This window comes from Lingula anatina, chromosome 2 (assembly GCF_051362555.1).
Source record: "Lingula anatina isolate TDL-2025a chromosome 2, LinAna3.0, whole genome shotgun sequence".
NCBI classification, from domain to species: Eukaryota; Metazoa; Brachiopoda; class Lingulata; order Lingulida; family Lingulidae; genus Lingula; species Lingula anatina.
The window spans coordinates 1,066,053-1,092,195 of record NC_141768.1 but is presented as its reverse complement, the minus strand read 5'-3'; the positions used below and the strand labels follow the sequence as shown (position 1 = coordinate 1,092,195).

General features: G+C 37.8%; 3 protein-coding genes across 3 annotated transcripts; all 3 read right to left on the bottom strand.

Moving 5' to 3' along the window:
* Positions 1-654: 654 nt before the first annotated feature.
* LOC106160603 (uncharacterized) lies at positions 655-10,931 on the bottom strand. Its single transcript, XM_013537253.2, has 2 exons — positions 10,696-10,931; positions 655-3,196 (listed from the first exon to the last, which is right to left on the bottom strand). The coding sequence occupies exons 1-2, from the start codon at positions 10,929-10,931 to the stop codon at positions 2,587-2,589; spliced, it is 846 nt and encodes a 281-aa protein (XP_013392707.2). The 3' UTR covers positions 655-2,586.
* Positions 10,932-12,128: 1,197 nt separating this feature from the next.
* LOC106160601 (beta-1,3-galactosyltransferase 1) lies at positions 12,129-13,795 on the bottom strand. The gene has a single exon (XM_013537251.2). The coding sequence runs from the start codon at positions 13,347-13,349 to the stop codon at positions 12,129-12,131; it is 1,221 nt and encodes a 406-aa protein (XP_013392705.2). The 5' UTR covers positions 13,350-13,795.
* Positions 13,796-13,942: 147 nt separating this feature from the next.
* On the bottom strand, positions 13,943-17,723 carry LOC106170418 (lysosomal enzyme trafficking factor-like). The gene is made up of 2 exons (XM_013550268.2): positions 17,245-17,723; positions 13,943-16,601 (listed from the first exon to the last, which is right to left on the bottom strand). Exon 2 carries the CDS (start codon positions 16,562-16,564, stop codon positions 16,097-16,099), a length of 468 nt encoding a protein of 155 aa, XP_013405722.2. The 5' UTR covers positions 16,565-16,601; positions 17,245-17,723; the 3' UTR covers positions 13,943-16,096.
* Positions 17,724-26,143: the final 8,420 nt, after the last annotated feature.

Genomic DNA, 26,143 nt, shown 5'->3' with positions numbered 1-26,143 from the left:
GTAAGTGTACAGGTTTCCTTACATCCTACTTTTTCTTGGCGATTGCCCTTTAAATGTTGCCCCAGATAACCTGCTTGGAGAAGCAAGTACATTTACAATCTAAACAATATAAGGTCTGTGTATTATTTGCACTAATAGAGAATTTGCAAAAATAGCCTATTACTTACGATTAGTTCTGACATGAATTCATGTTTATAAGAATCCGTTAACGCGACTGGGTGGTTAATTAGCCACTGGGTGATGAAAATAGTGAAAAGAGTCATGGCTGTGAAAGAGCAGTCCTAGGTAGCTTCTATCATCATCATTTAGTGCATTTATTTTTACGTGGCTTCTGTCAATTCTTATTATTTAAACCTCATTTTAAAAAGTTTTAAAATAAAGAATGCGTTAAAATATGCAAATATTTGCTTATTTTGTTGTCTTTTACAATGGACAAATTCTATGACAGAATATCGAGGTTCATTAAGTATGTATTAAATACCAACATAGACCTGAAAGTCTATAAGAATAGCTTTGAACATTTTTGTTTTGAAGATTGTTCAATATTCGGTACATGGATGATCCCATGCCGGGGCTACATTCATATGTCGAAGTCAATAATTATTGAATATCTGCACTTAGACATTTATTTAATTCATCTGCGTATAAAAAAATTCAAGGCAATTTATGGAATCATGCACATTTGTCATTAAAAAGACACGACGTACATTTCAACGCACCGGAATCAATTATTTACTTTGAAATTGCGTTAGGTGAGATAAAGTTACGACGTTAAGGCAGCACAACAAATACAGTATTGATCACCACAGCCGAAACATCTGACTGTCTCCTTATTTATGTCTCTCGTTCATGCCATTCGATATTTGATATTAACATCGCTTTTAGAAGATATTGGTATCATTTTATTAAGTTTTGGAGATCCGATTTTCATTGGTCACGTTCTTTAGCTAGAGAAAATTCATCTAAAACGTTGGTCTTCACGGATGAATCTCTCCATTACGTAAAGCTTTGGGATATTTCCAACTGAAGTCCACGACATTTTAACATCAAAGACCCCAAGCCAGCGTATGATCTGTGGTCAAGTACATGTAGAATACATTTATGCAAGCGTATTAGCCTGAGTAGACGCTAGAGGAGAGCTCTTACCTGTGTACTAAAGGCAGTGAAATTCAATACTGTTCAAGTCCATAAGTGTGTAGGCCGTGTAGGCTCTGTGAATATCTCCCAGAACAGTACATACCTGTAGCGCTTACTCAGATCAGCCTTTCATTTGCGGATGTAGGGGGTGTCAAGAAGGTCTTGACTCCAAATTCGATTAAAAAAACACCAATGGTCCCCTCTTTAAATAAGAATTTACACTAGCTGAATCATACCACGGTAGTTCTAAACCGTACCATATGGCACTGTTCGCCCTCTAAAATACCAAATATTTCGGAACCCTTCGGCGTGCCCCGAAAGGGGGGGGGGGGGTTGTGGTTGGCTTCGCATCTGCAGACCCTTCAAATAATCCTGGATCCGCCCCTGCCTTTTAATGCAATGGACTTTAGATATGTTCTGTAGGTTCACGTTTAAGGCAAAATTGGACATATCCTTTGTTTGTTTACACGGTGTGGGTAACATCTTGTAAAGAAGGATTCAACATGAGCAAAAATAATTGCCTGTCATCTGTATTTGCAGTTGTCATTCATTATTAGAACGAATACGAAGAGTTTTACAGTCACAGCGGAATATGTTTCAGGACTACTAGAAATATAGAAAACCACGGCCGTTTATTCGTTCAGATCGGTTTCGATGGATGCACCTTACCAACACACAGTGTAGGGCTATGCGTGCTTGATATAAGTACCTTGAACATATATTTTGCTCCGTAATCCTGGTACCCATCCACGTTCTGTATGGATGATCTTTCGTAGGGGCAATGCTGCTCTGATATTCATAAGAAAAGTACTGGATGAAAATCACTGATCACCCTGCTAAACAGTGCTGGCCATTTACCTGGACTTCTGCAGTGTCCGTCTTCGACATGTAGGCCTAACGACCGTTACCATTTTATTATATGTTAATGATTTCGACTCTTTGGATAAAAGTTAAATGTTATATCATGTAGTAGCAGAACGAGCCTTTAACAGTAATATACACATGTTACCTACAAAAAAGGCAACATGGTTTGTGCTGAGTATACAGCAGTTTGTCACTTCTTGCGACAGCCATTGCGTTGGCGATACGCGGGATGACGTGGCCTTGGCGTGACCTTTCCTGGCTCCGTTCTTCTTAGTGGAACTCCAGGGCGATGGCGTGATAAATATATGTATTGATCTCGAGTCCTTCCAAAGGGATCATTAGACGCATCGCATCTTGATTATCAATAAAAACAGATTCAAATCCACTATCTCAAAATATACCGTCTCTCGATATGTAGATAAATGAATAACCTGTGATAAAAGAATTGAAATCCAGCCAATTATTTCAAAATTCGTCTGAATAGATGAATCATAATGATATGATCAATGTATATCTAATTGAAATAGTGGGGAAAATTATTTTTCTGTACCCTGAAGGCAGTGCTTTGATCGAATGCATTTTCCCCTACTCAAAGCGAACGCGGTGGGGCACCTTTGAGTTTGAAAACTCCTCGTGGTAATTTTTCTCAAATTCGATATTGTCACGGCATGTTATATCGTCTATACTACACCTGAGACTTTCATTTTCTGATAGTGGTAATTTTTCTTCCACTTGAGAATTCGTTGCTTCTCCACATGGTCCTTCAGTTTTGCTGTTTTTTTGGTGATAGTCGCAGACGACATCGTCGTCCCATTTTTCCAGTGTGTCCAAGGACACAATGTAAACCTCCTCAGCAGCCATTTTTGATTCCGCAGAAATCCCTGCAGGGTTTCTATTTCTTGGGGTTGCCTCGTTACTCTTGAGCAGAATTCCTTTGGGTTTTTCATACACATGAACGCTGCAGTCCGCCATGACAGTTGTTGACTTGGTTTGGTAGTTTTGCAGCGGTTTCATCTCCATGATGTCCACGTTTGGCATGTCTTGATCTTCGGACGCCACAACCTCTTGTACCACGGCTAGCGTCTGCCCGGCTCCGTGAATGGTGGAGTACCTGTAGTAGTTGGTCCTGTACTGTTCTCCCGCGCAGGAATACTTTTTTGGCTTCTTGGTTTGAACCTTTTTGTGTTTTGTCCCACTGAAATGTAAAGAGAAATGAAGGCATTGTTAGGATTCTTTCGTGTGTTACTGATAAAGAAACAAGTTTTGGCCTTAAGAGTTATACTCATATCATTTCTATTTATTGCTTCTTTTTTCTTCAAATATGGTATTTCCCTATTGTAATCCACCCTTTAAAAAAAAAGTAAATGCGATTGGCTCTAGAAAAGACAACATTTAGCATATTTCAAAATATAACTCAAAGAAAGTTAACACGTGAAGATGCGAGTAAGTGGGCAAGTCTTTACACTCTCTACTATGAGTGAACGCTTGCGGTGTAGTCTTTCCACTAGCTCAATGTTACCTATTCAGCACGGTTAACACTGTCAGTAATACTCTCCATTTAAAAAGGAAGGAGAAGTTTTCCAGAATATGTGCCAATGTATAGAATCAATTGAGGGAAGTCCTTCAGTATACAGTAATCAGAATAGCAATACTCAAAGGATGGCGTAGCTCTGATATACTTGCACGACAGGGCAAGTATTAAACACAGTAAAAGATTGCTTTGCTTGACAAAATGCTGCATAACATTAAGAAAAAAAAGGAGACTGTTAATAATCCGACTCGCACATTGAATACAGCATGCTATCTTATAGGGGGTCACTAATGATTATTTCACAATTTTGACCTTCTTATTTTAAATAACAATTTGAGAAAAGCACTTGATAGACGGGCAAGCATTGGCTTCTTAGTTGATCGAATAATTGCAATTCCGTGTGGAATATATAAGGTATCCTGAAACTGTTTCATTTCACCAATGGACAACACTGATATCTTATCAGCAAAATCTTAAAAGTAAAATATCTCACTCAAACACAAACTTTATCTGTGCTTCTTTATTTTATAGTACGAAATGACTTGGACAATAAAAAATGTTTAGACACATCTTTTGTCCGGGGGGGGGGGGGGTCATTAGTTTCCTTCTGTTATAGTAGACGCCGAGTTGGGGTTTAAATACAGGGGTATTTAAGCTCGTTTTTTATCCGTTCTGACCACCTGTTTTTTCCCTCAGATCTTTTGCGTAATTTCAGGTCAATTTAATATTCCATATTACTTTATATATGTTGAGTTCTACCGGTTAGGTATCTGACAGGTAAACTGGATTTAACAAATATGTGATGTGGGAAGGGGAATATGTTAAAATATAAGGCAGCATATATCTAAATATCTGGCTTTATCTTTGTGACGTTCCTTCGTAATATTTGTTACGCCATACAGCATTCAGATAGTTTACAAGGTTTGCACCTAATATCAACTTTTGTGATTGTTACATCAACCAATTTACCAGACGACGTCACTGTACCAGTTTTTCAAGCATAAATGACACGCTTGCTAGCGTGATTTTAGATTTAAAAATAATCTTGTTGCCCTTAGAAAGTACTGTCTAAATGAAGTAGCTAAATGCCACGGTAATTATGCATTTTTTTCGTATATCGCAATAAATAATTAACTCCAATGTTATTATAAAGTGAACCCCCTGGATGATAAAGCACGGATTTCTATATAATCAACTGTTTTACCCAGTAATTTTACCCGTCACGGTTTTCCTAGGTTACTCTTAAGATAAATTGATCGATTGAGTAATTTAAAGATGCTGAAGACCAACAGTGAAATGTGGTAATTACGACGTGACTCCCGAAGGATGGCGGTTCTCCACAACTGAGCTTTACCAGACTCTTATCCACATATTAGATAGATTTTCTTCATGGCAGGAAGTAAGGGGATGTCTTAATCGTTTTAAGGTCGTTCCTTGGCGATTGTATGCTTTACCAAAGATTGTGTCTTCGGTGCGCAGAAAATATAAGGTTTCCGCGTTTATCCGACTGCATGTGTAACCTTCATCAAATAGCAACCGACCACAAAAGAAGGAAGTAGCTGTTTAATTACATATAAAAGCGAGTCTTTTAATATATTAAAATATCACAGGGATATTTCTCACTTTGATATTTTAATCTTGGCATAAACATAACAGACATTAACGTAGGCAAATGACCCAGCGTCTTTTCGAGTGCAAATAAGCCCATTTGAACATTGATCGATTAGTCGACCATTGGGTGATCCACGTGTACTTTAAATAGTGAGTGACTTGCCACGTGCAGCGTGCATCCACATTGATGCATTCAGGTAGTTTTACTCTTGGTCCAACGTTGGCCAAAATGAGCACTAAGATGGAAACCCTACGTTCGGCCAATGTTTGCACGCCGGCGCCATTTTGTTACCAGTCTGGATAAGGTACTATGTTGCTCTAATCAAAAGTCTTGATGGTTGAGAAAAATAGAAAAAAATGTTGCTGAACTTTTGAACATCAGTAAAAGATACATATTCTATAAAATGGTGCAATTTTATATGTTCTCTTGGATATAATAAGTGTCAATTTATGCTATATAAAGCATGGCATGAAATATTTAGTCCACAAACCGCACGTGTTTCAGACATTTGTATAATTTGAGACTGCTATCGGCATACTATTATGACCGTAAATTACATCATTAGTGTTTACGCAATGTCGTACATGTACGTCAGTTAACCAGCATTTACCACATGCACTCCCGTCACGAAGTCACACTGGGCCAGCGTTGAAATCAAATTTTGAAATCAGATTTTTTTCTGCCATCAGTGCACGTGATCTCAATATGTATTTCCTGTCTCTAACGGTAACTGATGTTTATCTGACCGGCTCACGCTATTTGCACCGTTCAATCGAAATGACAAAGGGGGACTGATAATAGAGAGAAATACCAGTAATCTGTGAACCAAACCTCTAGCTATAGAGGTTACAAACTATTCTATAAGAAAAACCTTTTGTGAATTCATCTGCTGGTGCCCACGTCATAATACATTGAGATATAATGGTGTCATTAAGGCATGTTGTTATTCAATCGGTACTAAAAAACGGTCTCTTCTGAGTACAGTACGTTTATAGGAAGAGCTTATGTCAGTAATAAACCTGTCAGTTACTTCAGTCAATCTGTGGGGGTAGGAAAGCGTATCTATTCTTTTCTTCACAAGCACAGGGAGAAATTGGAGTGGTATATATAAGGTACGATGTGCAGGATTTGCCATACAAAAAGAATTTTCTGGGCAAAAAGGCCTTTTTTCCAACTTATTAATCATTCTTCGATCCGACCCTGTGCTTGTTTTATTCCATATTTGATTTAATGGTTTTGAATTTAATGGCCAGTCATTAGGAACGCCGCGTTTTCCTGTACATTTCGGAAGGTACTATGGACGCCACTTAAGTTTTTTGTTTATATATACAGAGTTTTAAAGGTCTGAAATTGGAAAGATTAGCAGCTTTGCAAGGTATGTAGAAAGAAAATATGACTTGGGGGATTTTTCAAACGCCCACAGTATACCTTTAATAAAACGGGGAAAGGCCCATAAATAAATTAAAATACTTCCTTTATTATCTACCTTTCCAAACACTCCCTGTCTGTCTATGTAAGTCACTGTTGATTATAAATCAAGGTAGGGAAGTTTTGCCCACTCACCAAACAATATCAATAATTTCAATACCGGTTATTTCTTCTCCGATTTTCGAAATTGCCTTCATTTTCTTTAATAAGCTCCCTCAGGAAGCAATTAGTTAGAACATCCTGTCTTTGTATTGAACATCATTATACGTTAATAGGACATGATCAAATTTGATAGAACAGTTACAGCTGTGATGCGGAGTGGGACCTACTTGTATGATGAACTGTTTTCAATACTCGACTCATGAGTGAGAAAAATTCACAGAAAAATGCCATGAAGCAGGATAGAAAATAAAAAACGGGATATTTTATAATCGCCAATGTGGTCTTCCAAGTCTATGCAAATAGATTGAATATTATCGAATAAAAGATCTGTAATTTATTTGGTACGGGACTCGTTTAGGATACAGCATCACTTGAAGTGTGTCATGAGGCGTACAGGCTGACAGAAAGATTTCGCCGATCCAGTTTCCGTGAGCAGTTAAATAAATGAGTCTATCAATGATTCGAATATGTTAATTATAAAGAAAAGTAAGAGTTTGATTAATAGGATAGGGATCGTGCCCACGGGCGCGAGGTTAAACAAGACACACTGCTTTAATTAAGACCACCTAATTACTTGCTGATATGCCGGAGTTTCGTCTAGACCTAAGTCAATCTTTCTCTCAACTAGTGTCTGATTTCCGCTTATTATTCTGATATGGCCCTCCAATTACGTTGCTCAGATTGTTCATACTGGGGTCCTTTTTTGTAAAATGTAATTTACTGCGTAGGCCGATATCCAAGTTATTGTGATAGCTACAAGACAGCCGATCTGTCAAAGTAATTAAGTATTTTTTTTATTTTTGATGCTTTGTCGTCTTCCCACTAGTATATATTTCACGTAAGCAATAGCTTAAGATCAATAGTGCGGTTTTATATTCAAAGATCAAAATTGTTTTCACGCAGGATTTATCGATACATGATTTCATTATATCGTTTTTTCTATGAATAAAAGATGGTAGAGTTAGGAATAGATTCCAATTTTTCCTGTTAAAGTATCGAAAATGTCAGGACTTATTAATTTTTCAAAGTATTTGTTTTGATCAGTCCTTCCCAACAATATACCTTCTCTTTAGTTTGAAAACATCGTCTTCCTGTGACTATCCCGTTCAATTAGATTCATCTGTACTCAAAATTGGATCTATTGATCAAATTGGATTTGCACCCAACAATACGTTTAGATATATATGTGAAAACACTAGCCTCATAGAAAGGGAAGAAACACAATATGCGTAAACGGCTAGGTTCGATTTTGGTAGGTTCGGCGGTGCGAAAACAAAAAAGAATTAAAAATAGCTTATATTTGATAAAGCAGGTGTGATATTTTAATGCTACAGCCGTGTCAACCGTTTCAAATGGTTCAGCAGAACAGACTGATACAAATAAAGGAGTAAGAGACAGAGGGCTGGGGACGGTAGATAAAGACGCCCTACATTGTTGAATTGACGACTTCTTAGAACAAGACCCCTTTTTTCACGAGGGCAGTAAATTGAATACGGATTTTATCTCATCCGTTTATAGTTTTCATTCCCAACAAAAACTCCTAAAGGACTTCATAAAAATTGGACAGTAATACAATGATAGCACATAGCCCGCGCTGCCGTGGGAATTCTGATGCCACTAGGAACCCAACCATGCAGTGCTGCATGTATTAAATTCATGGATCTAAAAGGCAGCAAGGGCTTTAATAGCCTATTATTTCACCAAATGACACCATGATATGTCAGGGGATTCGATATCTGACTCCTTGTGGTCATAAATGTGTCGTCTGCATACGGACTGGCGATAAATCAAAACGGTTATTTGTGTGGAACGCTCGTTTATGCCATACTTTGGATGCTTCCAATAGTAAGATTTCATTAGAAGATTTCAGTCCTCTCGAGGAAGACAAAAAACATACACGATCATTTGAAATATTGTCAGTTTCTGCTTTTACCTTCAAGAACTAGAGGACAATCGTAACTGAGAAAAGCTAATTTAGAGATGGTATGTTTTCCTATTCTTCAAACAGACATTAGCTTCTAGCTGCAAACGGTTTCCGTTCACAGTAGGAAATGGACGAGATAACGCATTCTTGCCATTTTTTCTTCTAGATAAATCATGGGTCTATTGACAGAACTCTTTGGAATGAGTTCAATCCGTATAACTCCATCAGGCTTTAGACTCGGCAAAGGTACCATGAAACCTATGACATATGTACCTTCAATATGATGTTTTTACTCTTCAGAAGTATAAAACCCATTAAATGCTCTCTACAAAAAGTATAAATTTTCAGTAACGCAATACCCGTTTTTAAATGTGCCCTGTTATTTGGAACATTCCCAACAGTTCATTACATAAATGATTTATAATATAACACTATTACACTATATAACCTCAAATCTTCAGAAAAAATATCTGTTGGTACGGCGAATTTTAGCTAAGAATTAGTTATCAATTTTGCTTTTAACCGCTATTTTCTTTTGTTGTTGTTATTATTATTATTTTTTTATTATTATTTTTTTTTGTATTTAAAAAAAAAATTCTTTCTATTTTTTTTCGTTTTATTCAACAAAGGGCAATATTTATTTTATGTCCGTCAAGATATACAAGCAGAATATTTTACTGGAACACTGTAATATAAGTACTGTGCAAAACTACTGGCACTAGTGACGATCATACATTATGTTGTAATACCTCAGTAGCACAGATTGGACACGCTCGCAGCCCCCATACAGAGACTATATATACGTTCGTCTAGTGATGTATCTAAAATCAAAATGATCCCATGATCTCACCTTCAAAAGATTAGCTAGAAGAATGACTGTGGCCTCAACTGCGGACTAGCAGAATGTGGGTTGGGCGGGGGGGGGGGGTTCAAGCAAGGCTTCAATCATACTGGCAAAATGCCAAACATTTGTTTGCCTTTTCATATTAAAAGAGAACGGTTCGACCTTTATTTTACATTCGTTATCACACATTTACTTGTCAGCCAATGTCACTGTATAGAGTATCACTAGGTTCAAAAGATAATAAGACTGAATATGGATGGCAAAAGCTTCTCTTGTAATTATGGAAGTTGTGTGACTGACGGCACACGTTTGGACGTCCGCCAAAGATAAGTGCACGAACGGGTTTTCTGAGATTTATTGCATTTATCTTTCCTTAATATCATGATATTTATTAGATACGGTACTAATGTACAATGCAATTAATGTAGGAAGCAGTCACCCTTTAGTCAGTCTTGACCTGGTCACTATCGGTCAGCTGGCGCAGGAAAGTAGTACCATTCGTCGCACAATACGTTTTATAGAGCAATGAAAACGATCTGCAACCGTATGTCATTGCCATACAGATTTACTGGTCTAAAATATCTATTAAATTTACTATAAAAAACACTAAAGATTTGTAGAAAAAGGAAATACTAAGCTAATCAGAGCTTCTCTATAGAAAATTATTTCCATGATGCTCAATGACAAAGTATCATAAATCAGTTACATATTTTTTATATACAGGGCCGGTATATTACTATACTGGACCAAAACCCGTGCCCTAGTGAATAAATAAAATAACCTAAGTTAACACTAGGCTAAACAGTGCTTCTCTATAGAGGATGATTTCCATGATATTCAATAACGATAAATCAGTAACATTTTGCAGAAATTATCATTATATATATATTTACTGCACTGGACCAAAACTCGCGAGAGAGCGAATGAAGAAAATAAAATATACGAACCAGTATAAGGGGTTAAAAAACCCATATTGATCGCTGTCCAAATTTTGGCCCACCGCTCCCTATCCCTTCAACACCATGCACCAACAAAATAACTACGATAAAATACCCGAAAATAACAGATTGCTCACATAACATGCAATTTATTACACAGGCTCTTTCTATCAATTTAAGTTTTGTAAATGACCGAAATGACAGCTCATTGACTACTTATACACGGGTACCAACCACAGTTCAGTTCATACGTACAGTAAGGCGTATACAGCTGACACCACGCACACAGTGGCGATTCCCGTGGCCAGTAACATGCCTATTGCCACCCCGGCAATCTGCTTGGTAGACCAAACATCCGACGTGGGCTCGTCGTACTCCAGTCTTCTCGTCAGCAGCGGGGACTGGCCCATGTTACTCCAACGCTCAAGGTCCTGCGTTCGCGAAGGATTCACCCCACTCCCGGGAACGCCGCTTTCGTTTTTCAGATTCATTGCTGGTTTATGCGAGGCACGCAGAGCGCATACTTAGAGTTGTGTGTGGCATTAATGGTTTTCGCTAAAGAGAGTGACATTGCTGTGTGTCAGCCACTGGCAGTCTCTTTGACGTCATTTTATTAAAACTGAGAAATAAACGGAAACCAAGCACTATGGAATATTGCCGTGGGCTCAGTAAACTATTTCATATATTTCATCATTCCCGTTGCTTACATTCCATTTTGATTTCCTTCCACACACACAGGAGGAGAAGTACATACAAAGATCACGTTTTCACATCTACCATTCCATTTTGGTGTTTTTCTTATCTTCATCCCCGCAGTAGCCCGGGGTCGCGACCGGATGGATCTGACGAGCAGTAGTAATTTGGCAATCAATTTAATTCCATAGCAGCTAACCCATTGGCACGTCCATTGGCTCCTGCCTGGTTCGAACCCTGATGCAATTTATCTCGACATCAGAAAGAGATATATTGAGCCCTGAATCTTCTACAGATGCCTTGATGATGAAAACGTGTTTGGTTAGAGCAATTTACGGTAAAAGATTGGGGCCACTTCCAAGAAAATGCCGAGGCAAAATAAAATATTGAGAAAGCAAGCATTTTTGAACAGGAAGCAATGGTTTTATCTACTACAATTAGAAGTTTAATGTAGTTTCCGATTGTTTGGAATGGTCACGAAGCAAGATGTACGTGACAGACGTCTTGGTACAATATGGGACCTCGGACCATGATATGGACCCTTGGACCCGAGACTTACAAAATAAATTAGGCTTCCTTTATGCGAATTGACCGCACTTAATTTCCTAATCTAGATCTACCAAAAACAATCTGTCAGTTTAATCAAAGACATGTTGTGAGCCACGCTGCGTTCATCCATCGCGTCGAGTGCAGCATTTGGTCGGTGAGAGTGGAGAAAATGCCATTGTGTTAGTTGAGACAGACATATCAAAATTTCTCATCAGCGCTGAACAGTTTCATATTCATGTTAAGGATTACTTCCTCTGAAAGTCTCTTAACAAATTCTTGAAAAAAGTTTCTAACTTGATAAGGTTTGTCATTAAAAATATACCAATGGTAAACAGTTGAATATGCAATGCATGAAAAATGTCCAAGATGAAAGACCTAGGGCCTAGTAATTATTCCATTGCATTTTATTTTCTATCCCAAACATAAAACATTTTCAAAAATAAACCTTAGCCGCACTTCTCCCTCAAATGAGAATCCTTGAGATCTTCCCACAAAAATAACATGTCGTCTGCTTCGAGTCTATTCCCAGCAATAACTTTACCGTGGGCAACATCGCATGATGAAGGTTGCCTTGAGCCCCAATTTCCAAATTCCTCAAACTGTTTAATTTCCGCTCCAACTACCTCTCTGAGAACGCCAGTAACGTAAGCATCTTCTAAAACAATCATCGGGAAATATTCCGACGCCTCGTAGATCCGTTTTGCCAGATCGAGCGACATGGCGTAGGCTGGCCCGCCAAGAAAAGGGGGAAAGGTCTCAAAAGGGAAGACGCTGTAAGGCACCGCCCACTGCCCGTTGCGTTGGACAGAAAACTTGGCGTGGCGCGCTCCGTACATGGTGTTAGAGTGACTGAGAATATCAAGTACTTTGGGGATATCAATAAACACGTCTTCTTCCACTTTAAGTACGTATTTTGCTTGAGGACAGAAAGCTGCTGCCCACTTAAATGCGCCGATTGTTTTTATAGACGCATTGAAAGGACTTTCTGTGTAATCCTCTAAAATGATGTCGCTATGAATTTGACTTTCGTGTGCGATTTTTTTGTTCCACGATGAGACTATATGGGTACCGACGAAGAACAGTATTTTGACTGCTTGCTTTAGAGGTCTTCCGTCCACCCATGATTGAGTCTGGGACACGCTTCCCCACGTCTCTCTTACTGCTAATCTCGAATACTCCCTGTCGTGATAAGAACATATCAACACCAACAGGTACGGTGGCTCTGACAGCTTTTCACAAAACTTTTCTTCTTTGATGATGTAGTGAAAATCGTGCGGATTAACTTTCTCCTTCCGACGCTGATAATATGCCGCACGTGACAAATTATCATACCCATCTTTTGGGGTTTTTTGGGGCACAGATTTTTCTGAATTCGCATCATCAGAGTTAATCGTGGCCCTAACTACGGGTATTTTGCCCAGTTTTTTTGCTCTCACCTTCGTTCCTGCTGCCTCTGTGGGCAGATCGTTCTTCTCGCTGTCTACAGTCAAACCATATTTGGGCAAAATCGTCTTGGCACCCTCCGTCGCATGTTCTTGGTGTATGTTGTCTTGTTCGACACTCATGAAAACCACAATCCTCTCACTCCAAAACAACAATGCTAGTATCCCAGCCACACACGTCAGCCGCATCAGTGACACTCCACAAAGTTCTGGTCCTCGAGCCATGGGTGGGGGTCTATCCTAGGCGAAACTTGGTTAATTATACAAGTAAACAGCGAGCTGGGAAGACTTGCATTTATCTACAACACAGTCCCGTTCACGCCCTTCTTTTAGGGATGACCAATGCATCAGACCCCACTCCGGCGCAGGGTCCGCTAACTAGCAGTCTGTTACAAACTAATTGTATTTTGTATACTACACATGTATTTTAGAGGCCCTGGCATCAGAGAGTAGCATCAGACCAGTTATATAGCAACCACCCATCTTCTTCCACAGCCACAATGTCCTGTCCGTACATCTTGCCCCAGAACATAAAATCCCTCCACGCTTGTCTTTCCTCTCAACAGTGGCTTTAGAATATGTTATGTACACTGCAGAATTCGACTCAAGAATTTAGCGCAACTTCGTGTACTTTCATGTGCTCCTGCCCACAATATTCACTATCCACTGTACGGAGGGAGTGGGGGTGTAGACTCACGAGGTACACGATGTACTTGTAGACAAGACTACTGTGTAACCTGATAGAATTTGTAGCGTTAACACTCGAACATTATATCGATTGTCAGAGGAAATACGATTATCAAGACAATAATTTCACCTGCCTTTTATCAATTTATTGAAAAACGTGATCGATCACGACACAACCTAGGTCACATGACTAATCAATAATGGCAGCAAGTTGAGCATGCTCATTTCAATGCCAAAAAGAAAAAATCCAAAATTTACATATCCCATTTTCTACTGTACTGGCAGTTTCAAATACCCATGTGTGCATATAGTAAAACAAACCTTCCTTAAATGGTCACATTCTAAAATACAAACGAGCCTACTATTACTTTTCCAGTCAACATGACTTTGAACTTTGAATGGAGTATGTTGGAGATCTGTAATTATACCTTGGTTATGAATAAATTGCATTTTATTAGCTATCCTAATAAAAATATGTTCGAATGGAAAAATCTCAATATCTGTAATTAAAGAGATCAACCAGTACCTCGAGAATCTTATTATCCTCTTTTAAGTTCTCTTCATCAAAATAAATCTCGTCAGGCAGCAGTTTGTCCCACTAGGCACTAGCTTAATTAAGGTTACTGCCGACCTTACACCTAAAAAAGGCATCAGTCTAGAAAAAGTTGTTACTTTATACAATACTAGCCCACTTTTATAGTCTGATTAGTCAAATGGCTAGTAGCATATAAGTTATTAACACAGACTGTAACAGAATCTTGTGATCCAATGTATGACCTTAATTTATATAATTACATGTACGAACATTATGGATGCAAAGTAAGATGAGAAACGAAATGTCTCTTGGAGAACTGCCAAATTCAATCTTGGAAAATATTTATGGAATTGGAATGTGATTACTTGTGTGTTTATTTTTACCTTCTGATCTGTACACATGCTATATAAATTAATATAACAGATCTTTGGCCTTCAGAAATTAACTGTTTTACAGTCTTTCATTCTCAGGTTTCCCTTATCACATACAAGTACCATGTAAGAAATACAGTAATATGAGAATAACAGAAGTAATTTTCTCCAATAAAGAGGTAAAAGAATCATTAAGTTATTTGTTACTAGATACGAGTATACCATGACAGCAATATGAGTTCAGTATTATTGCACCATTTGCTCAAGATTGAAACCTAGATGTATTTATCACTTATTTCACCTCAGTAGTTACTTTTCCACTATACATGTACATGAGGATGTAAATCTGAAAGATGGCTAAGAAAAACAAGTTGCAAAGCATCTGTTCACCAAGATGCAAAAACAAGCTTTGTGTGCAAGAAATATTAGCATCATACATGTGAGTTTACTCGACCTTTATGCTATTCAAAAATTTTCACTGTAAACAAGTTGACAGTCTACAGTATAAATTAGTCGTTTATGTTCTACATTGTGACTTCTTAGACCCCATTATTGTGTATTATTAGTATCTTGGTGTAAACTTCTTTACAGAAGTATTAAAGTTCATAAAAAAACATTTTACCCATGATAGACTCCCTTTGATTCTATTCAGGGTGTAAGTCTTTCTATAATTATATTAAATTACATACAAAATTAATTAATTGCCCTCCCCCCCCCCCTTTTTTTTTTACAGATATGGACAGACAGTAAGTACAGAAATGAGCCTGAAATTCATCAAACCATGAGATAAGAAAATAGCCCATTTCCGTTGTATGTTTTGTTTAAGTAAAGCAATCAACTTCAAATTTTAAATGTAATGCAGCAAATTCTAGTTCCTTGTTCATTAACTTATAATATATATTTAATAAAGATTTTATTTGGTCAACAACAGTCAAAATCCTTCTCCTTCCATCTACATACATAGCCAATGGTCAAACAGAAAATTTTGTTCATAAACTCTTCGTAATCTCATCTATCCAAGTGTGTCTGATATCTTAAATGTCCTAAAGCTGGGGTGGATCCAGAGATATTTTCTGACAGTCTTCCAAATTATCTTTATTGATCCAACCTCCATTTTTGACCGTCTTCCAACAGAAAAAAAAAGATACCCGTCATGGCCGTCAATGTAAACTTGAAAATCTGACCGTCTTCCAGAAGACCCAGAAGACCGCCTAAATCTGCCCCTGCTAAAGTAACATTATCACCCACTTTCACCATTTGGTAAATTTAGATAAATTGTCTTCTTAGCTTTATCTTTATATCATGTTAAGTGTAGAAATACACTATTCCCAACTGATACTCTATACACATACGTAATTAAACATGTTCTAAAGCAACTGCTATGTGTCCACTAATACATGTCCATTGCTAACTGGTGAATTCACAGCTTTTGAGACTCCTAATCCCCGCTCTCCACACAACGTCTCTCTCAGACCTAGGTATATATACACTGGCCACAGCAATGTCACTGACAGCTTCGGTTCAGACTTGGTGCAAGTCAAGATCACAAAAAATATCTGCAAGTAGGGAATGAGGCATGCTGCAATCCAAACAGCCATAGGGACATCCGTCAAATGAGTCCACATTGAACTGTGCCCCGTTCTAGAGTCAGATTCCTTTCTATCAAGCCCTCTCCTCTCTTTTGATTTAACACTTTTGTCTGCCTCTACATCGTGATAGTCTTGCACATGTTTGAGAGCAAGGCTGTTGAACTGTTCACTGATTTCAAAGATGTAATACACTGCAACTAAAGTTACCATGAGGTACAACAATAGTAGAAGCCAAGCAATTCTCTGTCTAAATTTCATTATCCATGTGATGAAATGGAATGTCTATGATGAATACCTAGAAAGTAAAAAAAGAAAAAATTAAATTTTTAATTAAAATTTTGTGTAATTCTATACCACGCACAGTCTGATGGTAGTGCATGTATTTGTAGTTCTTATACATTCTGAGCACTGTCAAGAGATACTTGTACTTGTAAAAGGGGGTGTCTCAGCTTACAAAGGTTCATTGGTCTGAAAAATCATAGCATTTTCATCAGGTTTTTAATCAAAAGTTCTTGGGTCTGAAGGTTCTAATAGTGAACATTCAGACCAATGAACCTTCGGACTATTGCTATGGCCCCATTGTACATGTACACATACTGGTAGCTCATAAATACTGTTAAACAGAATTACTCAAGGGAGGTTTTCTGTAAAAATGGATTGGAATCTCTACTAGGCAATTTGAACCTGGACTATGACTTATATTTCATATCAATATTTCAACACCAGGGTTTGGCATAAAATGAGGGTTATTAATAATAATATGCTGACAATACCCTGAACTGGAGATAAGCAATATGTTTGTTAAAATCATTTCAAAAATGTAGTTCATTTGGGCCAAATTACAATAAGACATCTCATTACCACTCCCACACACACACCTCAGATACAAAACCTGGTCTAACTGTGAACTTCAAGTATATACTAGCACCTACATGTACATGTACATGTACACTTCCTCAGTCGCTGGATGCTTAGTACACTGTCACCATGCTGAACGGATCGCTTTGACTTTTCATACACTGTACAGGTACGATACGTCAGGTCTGGTAAAGAATAGTAATATCACGTCCTTTCATCAATCGCTGTATCTCATGCTTTTTTTACATCAAATTATCAGTTGAACTTGTATATTTTTCAGATGGAAATCACACAAATTCTAGGATATTATACCCGCATGAAGCTGCTTCTTACTTCAGTTGTGAATAAGGAGTAAGACGCAAGTAATTTTTTGTGAACACTGTTTTCAGAATGGAGGATTAAAGCTAATATGTTGGCTCCTTAAATTAAACACAAAGTCGCTTTTTATTATTTCGTATCTCTACGATAAAATATACCCCAAAACTCGGGTTTATTTCATTGTCATATTTGACGAATTTACAGCTTATAATGAAAAGAGACGTGTTGTGTTCGTGCATTTTCCTACCTTCACCCGGTGTGCTCTCCCTGCGCGGAGAGCGCGCAATTACGGTAAGTACTGCGCACACCAGGTGGAGAGTCCAACTTCCCTGCCTGATCCCGGTGAGTACAACTCAACCACAGCTACCGTGCAGACGTGTACGGTACAGACGACAAAAAATAATCAGAATTGAGACACAATACACAGTGATCTACAATCTCACTCCGTAAGTAGAACCAGTGAATACTTTATTGGCGACGAGGCATTCGTAACTTGTAATTTTGCGGGCCTAAAGCTTAGTTTTCGCTGCGATCTAGCTGAAAGTAGATTACGCGGGAAATTCCTTTGTCTAACATCCTTTTGAATAATTGGGTGGAGCGGCGGTCAAAATTGTAGTTTCAGTTTTGGATCATAAAGGTTACCGCTTCAGATTTTATTTCTTTATTTGAATTTTCCCCAAGACTGAGGTGCACACGTAATATTTTAGTTTCTTTGTTTCTTTAGTTTATTTGAAAGAATAAAATATTGACTTCAGTGTTTTTGTTGATTATTCTTTTGTATTTTAGATAGGATTCTGAACAGAATTTCTGTCTAAATTCAACTTATTGCGTTGTGTGCCGAAGTCTTCCTTCCCCGAATTTGAATTAACTGTACGTTTTTGGATTCTATTTATAGTGAATTTCGCTATAAGCTTGGAAGTGTATTGTGCTTTGATAGGTGAAATTATTTTGAATCAATTTAATTCTCGCTTACAAATGTACAATGGCGAGTGCATCAAGGTTGCCAATCAATCGTGCGACTTACGATGAGCTCGTTACGCTGCCGGGTATAGGTCCTAAACGTGCAGAAAGGATAATATACGCTAGAGAGCAAGGGATCCCCGTGACCAGATCCAACATTTTGGAAATTTGTGGATCCAATACCGGATCAAATAAAATCAAAAATTTCTCTTTTGGGGGTACTCACAGCAGTGAATTAGGATCTGAAGTCAACATGGGTGACCTAGACCCTAGCGTATTATCCACTCAAAAAACTCATTACACAACTTCTAAAGTGACTTCCTACATTCAGCATGAAGGAAGAGCGGCTGCTGAGAGATATAGGGCGGAATTTGAAAAAATTCTCAAACTGGGTGAGAAAATTCAACACCAAGAACAAATTTCTCGCAGTAAAAATATAAAAAACGCTGCTAATTTTTCACCATCAACATATTCTAAATTAAAATCTTGTTCGAAATCACATTTTCACTCAGCTATTGACCCAAAATCTTTCACATCGCAGCCAGCCACTTTAGCCTCTGAACACGACATTTTTGCTCTGCCTATTGAGAGGCTGCGTGCCAATAACAAAGATAAAAAAGTAACATCTTCTGTGCATGCAAAGTCTCCAGGCCGCGTCATGAACCCTGATACTGTTACTTCCTTTCCGAATGGTAAGGACAGTAGTCGGCACTTTGCTCCGTCTGTCCATAAGGGTGATGTGAATTGTGATCTGTATCAGTTTCATGTTCCTAAACCCGGAAGGCGGCAACGACATGTTGAGCAAAATTTTGCCGATACAGTTCAACAAAATCATGAATACCGGTCTAGTTCAATAGGAAAACATTATACGCGCCCTAGAATCTCGCCTCCCGTTTTCTGTGACGAACCACTAATTTATGAAAGGGATAACATTGAAAAAGAATACTTTCGGCTACCCAAACCAGAAAAAGTAGGTCCAAAAAGTAAAAAGGACAGAGTAGACCCCAGTGATTTACCTAAACAATTATCGTTTGACGGAAACAGTGACGACTGGGAGTCTTTCAGAAAAAGATATGAAAGTTATCGCCAGATAAAAGAGTGGTCAGAAGACGAGTGTCTGGACTACCTTCTGTGGTGTCTTGAAGGCGAGGCTTTGGCCCTGTATAATAGCCATCTCAGAGCAAATAAAAATGTGTCGTACACATCTATAATGAAAGAAATGGACTTAGTGTTCGGGATTAAAAAACATCCCGATTCGGCTCGCCTGGCATTTCTTACTGCCGTTCAATCGCAAAACGAAACGTTAAACCAATGGCTGTGCCGCGTTTTGTTATTGGTCAGAGATGCTTATCCTGATAAATCGGAGTCTTTTAGGACAAAAGAAACAATATCAAAATTTTGTCAAGACTGTATTGATCAGGATGCTGGGCGTTATACTAGTTTAAAGCATCCAGCAAGCATCAGCGACGCAATAACACATATGGTGGACTATCAACATGTTTGTAAACCCACGAATAGTCAAAAAGAAACAAGAAAAATTCGTGAAAAAATTCAAATATGTTCTCTTGATCTTACAGCTAGAGAAAATCAACAATCTCCATCTGAAAATGTTGAAAAACTAGTTGAGTCCATCATAGAGAAACGTGTCAGCCAGCAGCCAAAATTGAGCACAATTCAATTTAATTCAAGGGCTGACTTGGAAAAAACGGTTGAACATTTGGTCAGGAAGTCCACACCTAAAACATCAAGTGTGTGTTTCTTCTGTAAAAGAAAAGACCATTTTAAAAGAAATTGCCAGAAATATAAAGAGTTCTTAAAACGAAAAATTACTGAAAAAGAACTCGCAAAACAAAAGCGAGCTGATAACGCTGAGTCATTTAAACTTAAGGTTCGAGCATCGAGTACATGTTCAAATACACCGTCTCAAATGCATGGCACAGAAAAACCTCACCAGTAGAACAATCATTGCAGCAAAATCAACGTAGGGGCGTAGAGTGGGAGTCTGATCCTAGTATAGATCAAAATCCTAGGCTTTCAGGCAATTTTTCGTCCATTAAGTGGTCTCGGGTGTAGATCAGTGGAAAAGTGGACATGGGCGCGCAGATTTCTGTAATGTCAGGGAGAGTGTATTGCGCGCATTTAAGGTTAGCCATCAGTTTTAAGTTGCCTCGACCTACTATCTCTTGCTGCAGGGAATAATCGGAAATTAGGAAAACGGGTTTGCATACATAATTTTGAGTCATTTTAGAATCAGTTGTTGTACATGTAGCACCAATGACAATTTTAAAATTGAATGCATATTTTCAGTGCAAAGTTTTCTGCAAATTGACGGAAAAGATAAAGCGGAACAAAGGATTCGTAGATCAAAGAAATAAGAGTAGCACCAGTACGTATAGGCCTAGTAAAAAGAAAAGGATAGTGGAATCCCCCAAAAAAAAAAAAAAAAAAAAAAAAAAAAAAAAAAAAAAAAAAAATCGGAACATGATTCCATGCGAAATCTATAAACTGGCTGAAAGGTAGTCATGGATAGAAATAAAGTATTCACTGGTTCTACTTACGGAGTGAGATTGTAGATCACTGTGTATTGTGTCTCAATTCTGATTATTTTTTGTCGTCTGTACCGTACACGTCTGCACGGTAGCTGTGGTTGAGTTGTACTCACCGCATATGATGCTGCCTCGCTTAAGGAGAAACCGGCAATCTAGGTCAGAAACGGCAAATCAGGACACAGGCAAATCAGGACAGTTGTTAATAGATGGCGTAGCAGTAGAATATAGAGGACATTGTGCTTTTCGGGGGCAAATGAAGAAAGATCGCCTTCGTCGGGGTCAACAATTGCATTATTATGGATTAAATCTATTTACATTTTTCTTTTTTACCTACACAGTTTGGAAATATTTTGCTCCTTGTTTATATCGGCTTATATAGTTATTATGAAGATATATATTAAAGCGATTTTGGAAAAAAAGAAATGTTATCTTGAATTGTTGCAAGGGTTTAAATCTATAAATATGTGTTTTCAGACTCTTTTTAAATATAAAAATAATGCTTTTTCCCACATCTCTCTCTCTCTCTCTCTCTCTCTCACACACACACACACACACACACACACACACACACACACACTTTTTCTCTCTGATCTTTCAATATGTTTTCTGCTTTAGTTCCTTTACTTATTTTTTTTAAATTTCTATACAAGATTCTACATTTTAAAATGGGAAATAAAAGATGTGGGTCATTTAACAGATACACTGTATGTCTAGGAGACATTTTTTGTTACAGATCATTGTAAAAATATAGAAAAAAGAAAGTATCAATAATAGTAACGTAAAAGATTTACTGTTCCGATTTGCCGTTTTCTCCATACCACATGAGTGGTGAAGTCATTAGAGAAAGCGAACGCAGGAGTTGAAAGGCATTCAACGCTCACCCCCCCCCCCCCTCCTGCTTCTTAACACATCTCTCTTTCTCTTTTGCTTTCTCTTTCTCTCCCTTTCTCACACACTTTCTCTCTCTAACCCTTCAATAGGTTTTCTGCTTTATTTCCTTTATTTATTTTCCTTCCTCTTCAAGATAAGGCCTATATATTTTTAAAAGAAAAAAGTTGTGGGACATTTAACAGATACACTGTATGTCTAGGAGACAATTTTTTGGTACAGATCATTGTAAAATATGTAAAAAAAAATTACTGTCCCGATTTGCCGTTTTCTCCCAAATGTAACTGATACCACATAAGTAGGGAAGTCATTACAGAAAGCAAACGCAGGAGTTGAAAGGCATCCAACGCCCCATCCCTCCTGCTTCTTCACGCATCTTTCTTTCTCTTTCTCTCTCTGTTCCTTCAATAGGTTTTCTGCTTTATTTCCTTTACTTATTTTTTCCTTCCTCTACAAGATTATATATATTTTAAAAGAAAAAGTTGTGGGACATTTAACAGATATACTGTATGTCTAGGAGACACTTTTTTACAAATCATTGTAAAATGTGAAGAAAAAAAAGAAAGTGACAATAATATTAACGTAAAAGATTTACTGTCCTGATTTGTCGTTTTCTCCCAAATGTAACTGATACCACCTAGGTGGAGAAGTCCACCTAGAGAAAGGGAACGCAGGAGTTGAAAGGCATTTAACGCCCCCCTCCTGCTTCTTAACACAGCTCTCTTTCTCTTCCTTTCTCACACACTTTCTCTCTCTAATCCTTCAATAGATTTTCTGCTTTATTTCCTTTACTTATTTTTTCCTTCCTCTACAAGATTATATATTTTTGAAAAGTAAAAAGTTGTGGGACCTTTAACAAATACACTGTATGTCTAGGGAACAATTTTATTTAACTAATCATTGTAAAATGTGGAAAAAAAGTGACAAAAATATTAAAGCAGAAGATTCACTGTCCCGATCTGCCGTTTTCTCCCAAATGTAACTGATACCACATGAGTGGAGAAGTCATTAGAGAAAGCGAACTCAGGAGTTGAAAGGCATTCAACGCCCCCCCCCCTCCCGCCTGCTTCTTAACACATCTCTCTTTCTCTTTCTCTTTCTCTCCCTTTCTCACACACTTTCTCTCTCTCTAATCCTTCAAAGGGTGTTCTGCCTGTTTTCCTTTATTTATTTTTCCTTCCTTTACAAGATTAGACCTATATATTTTTTAAAAGAAAAAAGTTGTGGGATATTTAACAGATACACTGTATGTCTAGGAGAAACTTTTTTTACAAATCATTGTAAAATGTGAGGAAAAAAAGAAGAAAGTAACAATAATATTAACGTAAAAGATTTACTGTCCCGATTTGCCGTTTTCTCCCAAATGTAACTGATACCACATGAGTGGAGGAGTCATTAGAGAAAGCAAACGCAGGAGTTGAAAGGCATTCAACGCCCCCCCCCCTCCTGCTTCTTAACACAGCTCTCTTTCTCTTCCTTTCTCACACACTTTCTCTCTCTAATCCTTCAATAGATTTTCTGCTTTATTTCCTTTATTTATTTTTTCCTTTCTCTACAAGCTTATATATTTAAAAAAAAAGTTGTGGGACATTTAACAGATACACTGTATGTCTAGGAGACACTATTTTTACAAATCTATGGAAGCGTGTAAGGGTGTCAATAATATGAACGTAAAAGATTTACTGTCCTGATTTGCCGTTTTCTCCCAAATGTAACTGATACCACATGAGTGGAGGAGTCATTAGAGAAAGCAAACGCAGGAGTTGAAAGGCATTCAACGCCCCCCCCCCCTCCTGCTTCTTAACACATCTCTCTTTCTCTTCCTTTCTCACACACTTTCTCTCTCTAATCCTTCAATAGATTTTCTGCTTTATTTCCTTTACTTATTTTTTCCTTTCTCTACAAGATTATATATTTTTTAAAAGAAAAAAAGTTGGGGGACATTTAACAAATACACTGTTCGTCTAGGAAACAATTTTTTAAAACAAATTATTGTAAAATGTGGCAAAAAAGGGAGAAAAATTTTAAAGCAGAAGATTCACTGTCCCGATCTGCCGTTTTCTCCCAAATGTAACTGATACCACATGAGTGGAGAAGTCATTAGAGAAAGCGAACGCAGGAGTTGAAAGGCATTTAAGCCCCCCTCCTGCTTATCCCCACATCTCTCTCTCTCTCTCTCTCTCTCTCTCACACACACACACACAAACACACTTTTTATCACTGATCTTTCAATATGTTTTCTGCTTTAATTCCTTTTATTTTTTTTATTTCTATACAGGATTCTACATTTTAAAACGGAAGATAAAAGACGTGGGACATTTAACAGATACACTGTATGTCTAGGAGACAATTTTTTGTTACAGATCATTGTAAAATATGTAAAAAAAAATTACTGTCCCGATTTGCCGTTTTCTCCCAAATGTAACTGATACCACATGAGTAGGGAAGTCATTACAGAAAGCAAACGCAGGAGTTGAAAGGCATCCAACGCCCCATCCCTCCTGCTTCTTCATGCATCTTTCTTTCTCTTTCTCTCTCTGTTCCTTCAATAGGTTTTCTGCTTTATTTCCTTTACTTATTTTTTCCTTTCTCTACAAGATTATATATTTTTTAAAAGGCATTGAACGCCCCTCCTGTATCTTCCCACATCTGTTTCTCTTTGTCTCTCTCTCACTCTCTGTCACACAGCTCAAGATATAGCCATACTACTCTAAGACCTCATTCCCAGAGATTAGATCGATCCAACTAGATCGACCTAACTCCCTGGGTGTTCACGCTAAATAGCTGTCAGCCGAGCGGGCACGAAAGTTAATTACCCCCTTACAGCTTGTAGTAGGCGGGACGGACATTTAAGCCGGATTATTTGACAGTAATCTAGTGAGACTCCCCACGAGGATAGATCGATCTAAAATCTATGGGGATGCGCCCTTACTTCCTTTTTTTCAATTCTATATAATATGATATAATTAAAAAATTACAATAAATGCAGTGCGATATTTAACAGATATGTGGAGAAGACAATATTTTATATGTTACAACTCCTGCGCTCGCTCTCAACATATGGAATATGCTCCATTTGGGAGAAAACGACACGGGGGTTGAGAGAATCTTTTCCCTTCTTTTTGTCTTTTTCACTTAAGAGAGAGAGAGAGAGAGAAAGAGAGAAGCGGAGGGCGTTTTAATATCTTACAAATTATGCGGGTAATTCATTTCCTTTTTTTGTTGTTTTAACTATAGGATAGACGATGTCATCATACAAAGAAATGGATTTTTTGGGGTGAACTAAGGAATAACTTATGTATGCGAAAGAAGGAAGAGAGCGGGGGAGGGGGGGGGGAAGGGGGGTAAATACCTCTCAATCTTTTTGTTCGCTTTCTATTATAGCCTCTCCACACATCTAGTCATATTTGGGAGAAAACGACACGGCGGGTCAGGAAATCTTTTCCTTAATATTTTCATAATTTTTTAAAATTATTTTTACCTAGCACAGACGACCGTCTATCCAAGTTTTTACAAAGTACATAATTAGTCTCCTTAATATATCTGTTCAACACATCCAACATTTCTTGTTTGTTTGTTTTTTCTAACTATAACATCTTATAGAGAAATAAATTATGTGATTTAAAAAAATAATGGAGATAACTTATTGAAAGAAAGACAAGATAGAGAGAAAGAGAGAGATAGAGGAAGGAGAAATGGGGCAGGGGAAATACCTTTTAACTTCTGTGTTTTCCTTCCTTCATAACCTCTCCTTGCTTCTGGTATCAGTTACATTTGGGAGAAAACGGCACGGTGGGTCAGGAAATCTTTTCTATAGATATTTTGTCTCCTTGATATATGCGCTGAATATCTCACTATTTTTTTCATTTTTAATTATATATTCTTATAGAGAAATGAATTTAATGGTTTTGTGAATAAAAGCAGATAACGTATTGAAAGCCGAGAGGGAGAATTAAGGAGAAAGAGAAATAGTGTGTGTGTGTGTGTGTGTGTGTGTGTATACGCGTGTGTGTGTGTGAGAGAGAGAGAGAGAGAGAGAGAGAGAGAGAGAAGGGGGGTTGCGGATGAGATTACCAGGGTGGCTACATGTATCTTCTCAAGAAGTTATAACTTCTTGATCTTCTTAACCAGCCAAGGAGATATAACTGATGTCAGCATGATCTTTATACCCTCAAAACTAGAAGTCCACTATAATATGCATAAATTGAAAACGGAGCTGGTGTTATGATATCAAGCCACTTTTGTAGACAAACCTTAGATCTAA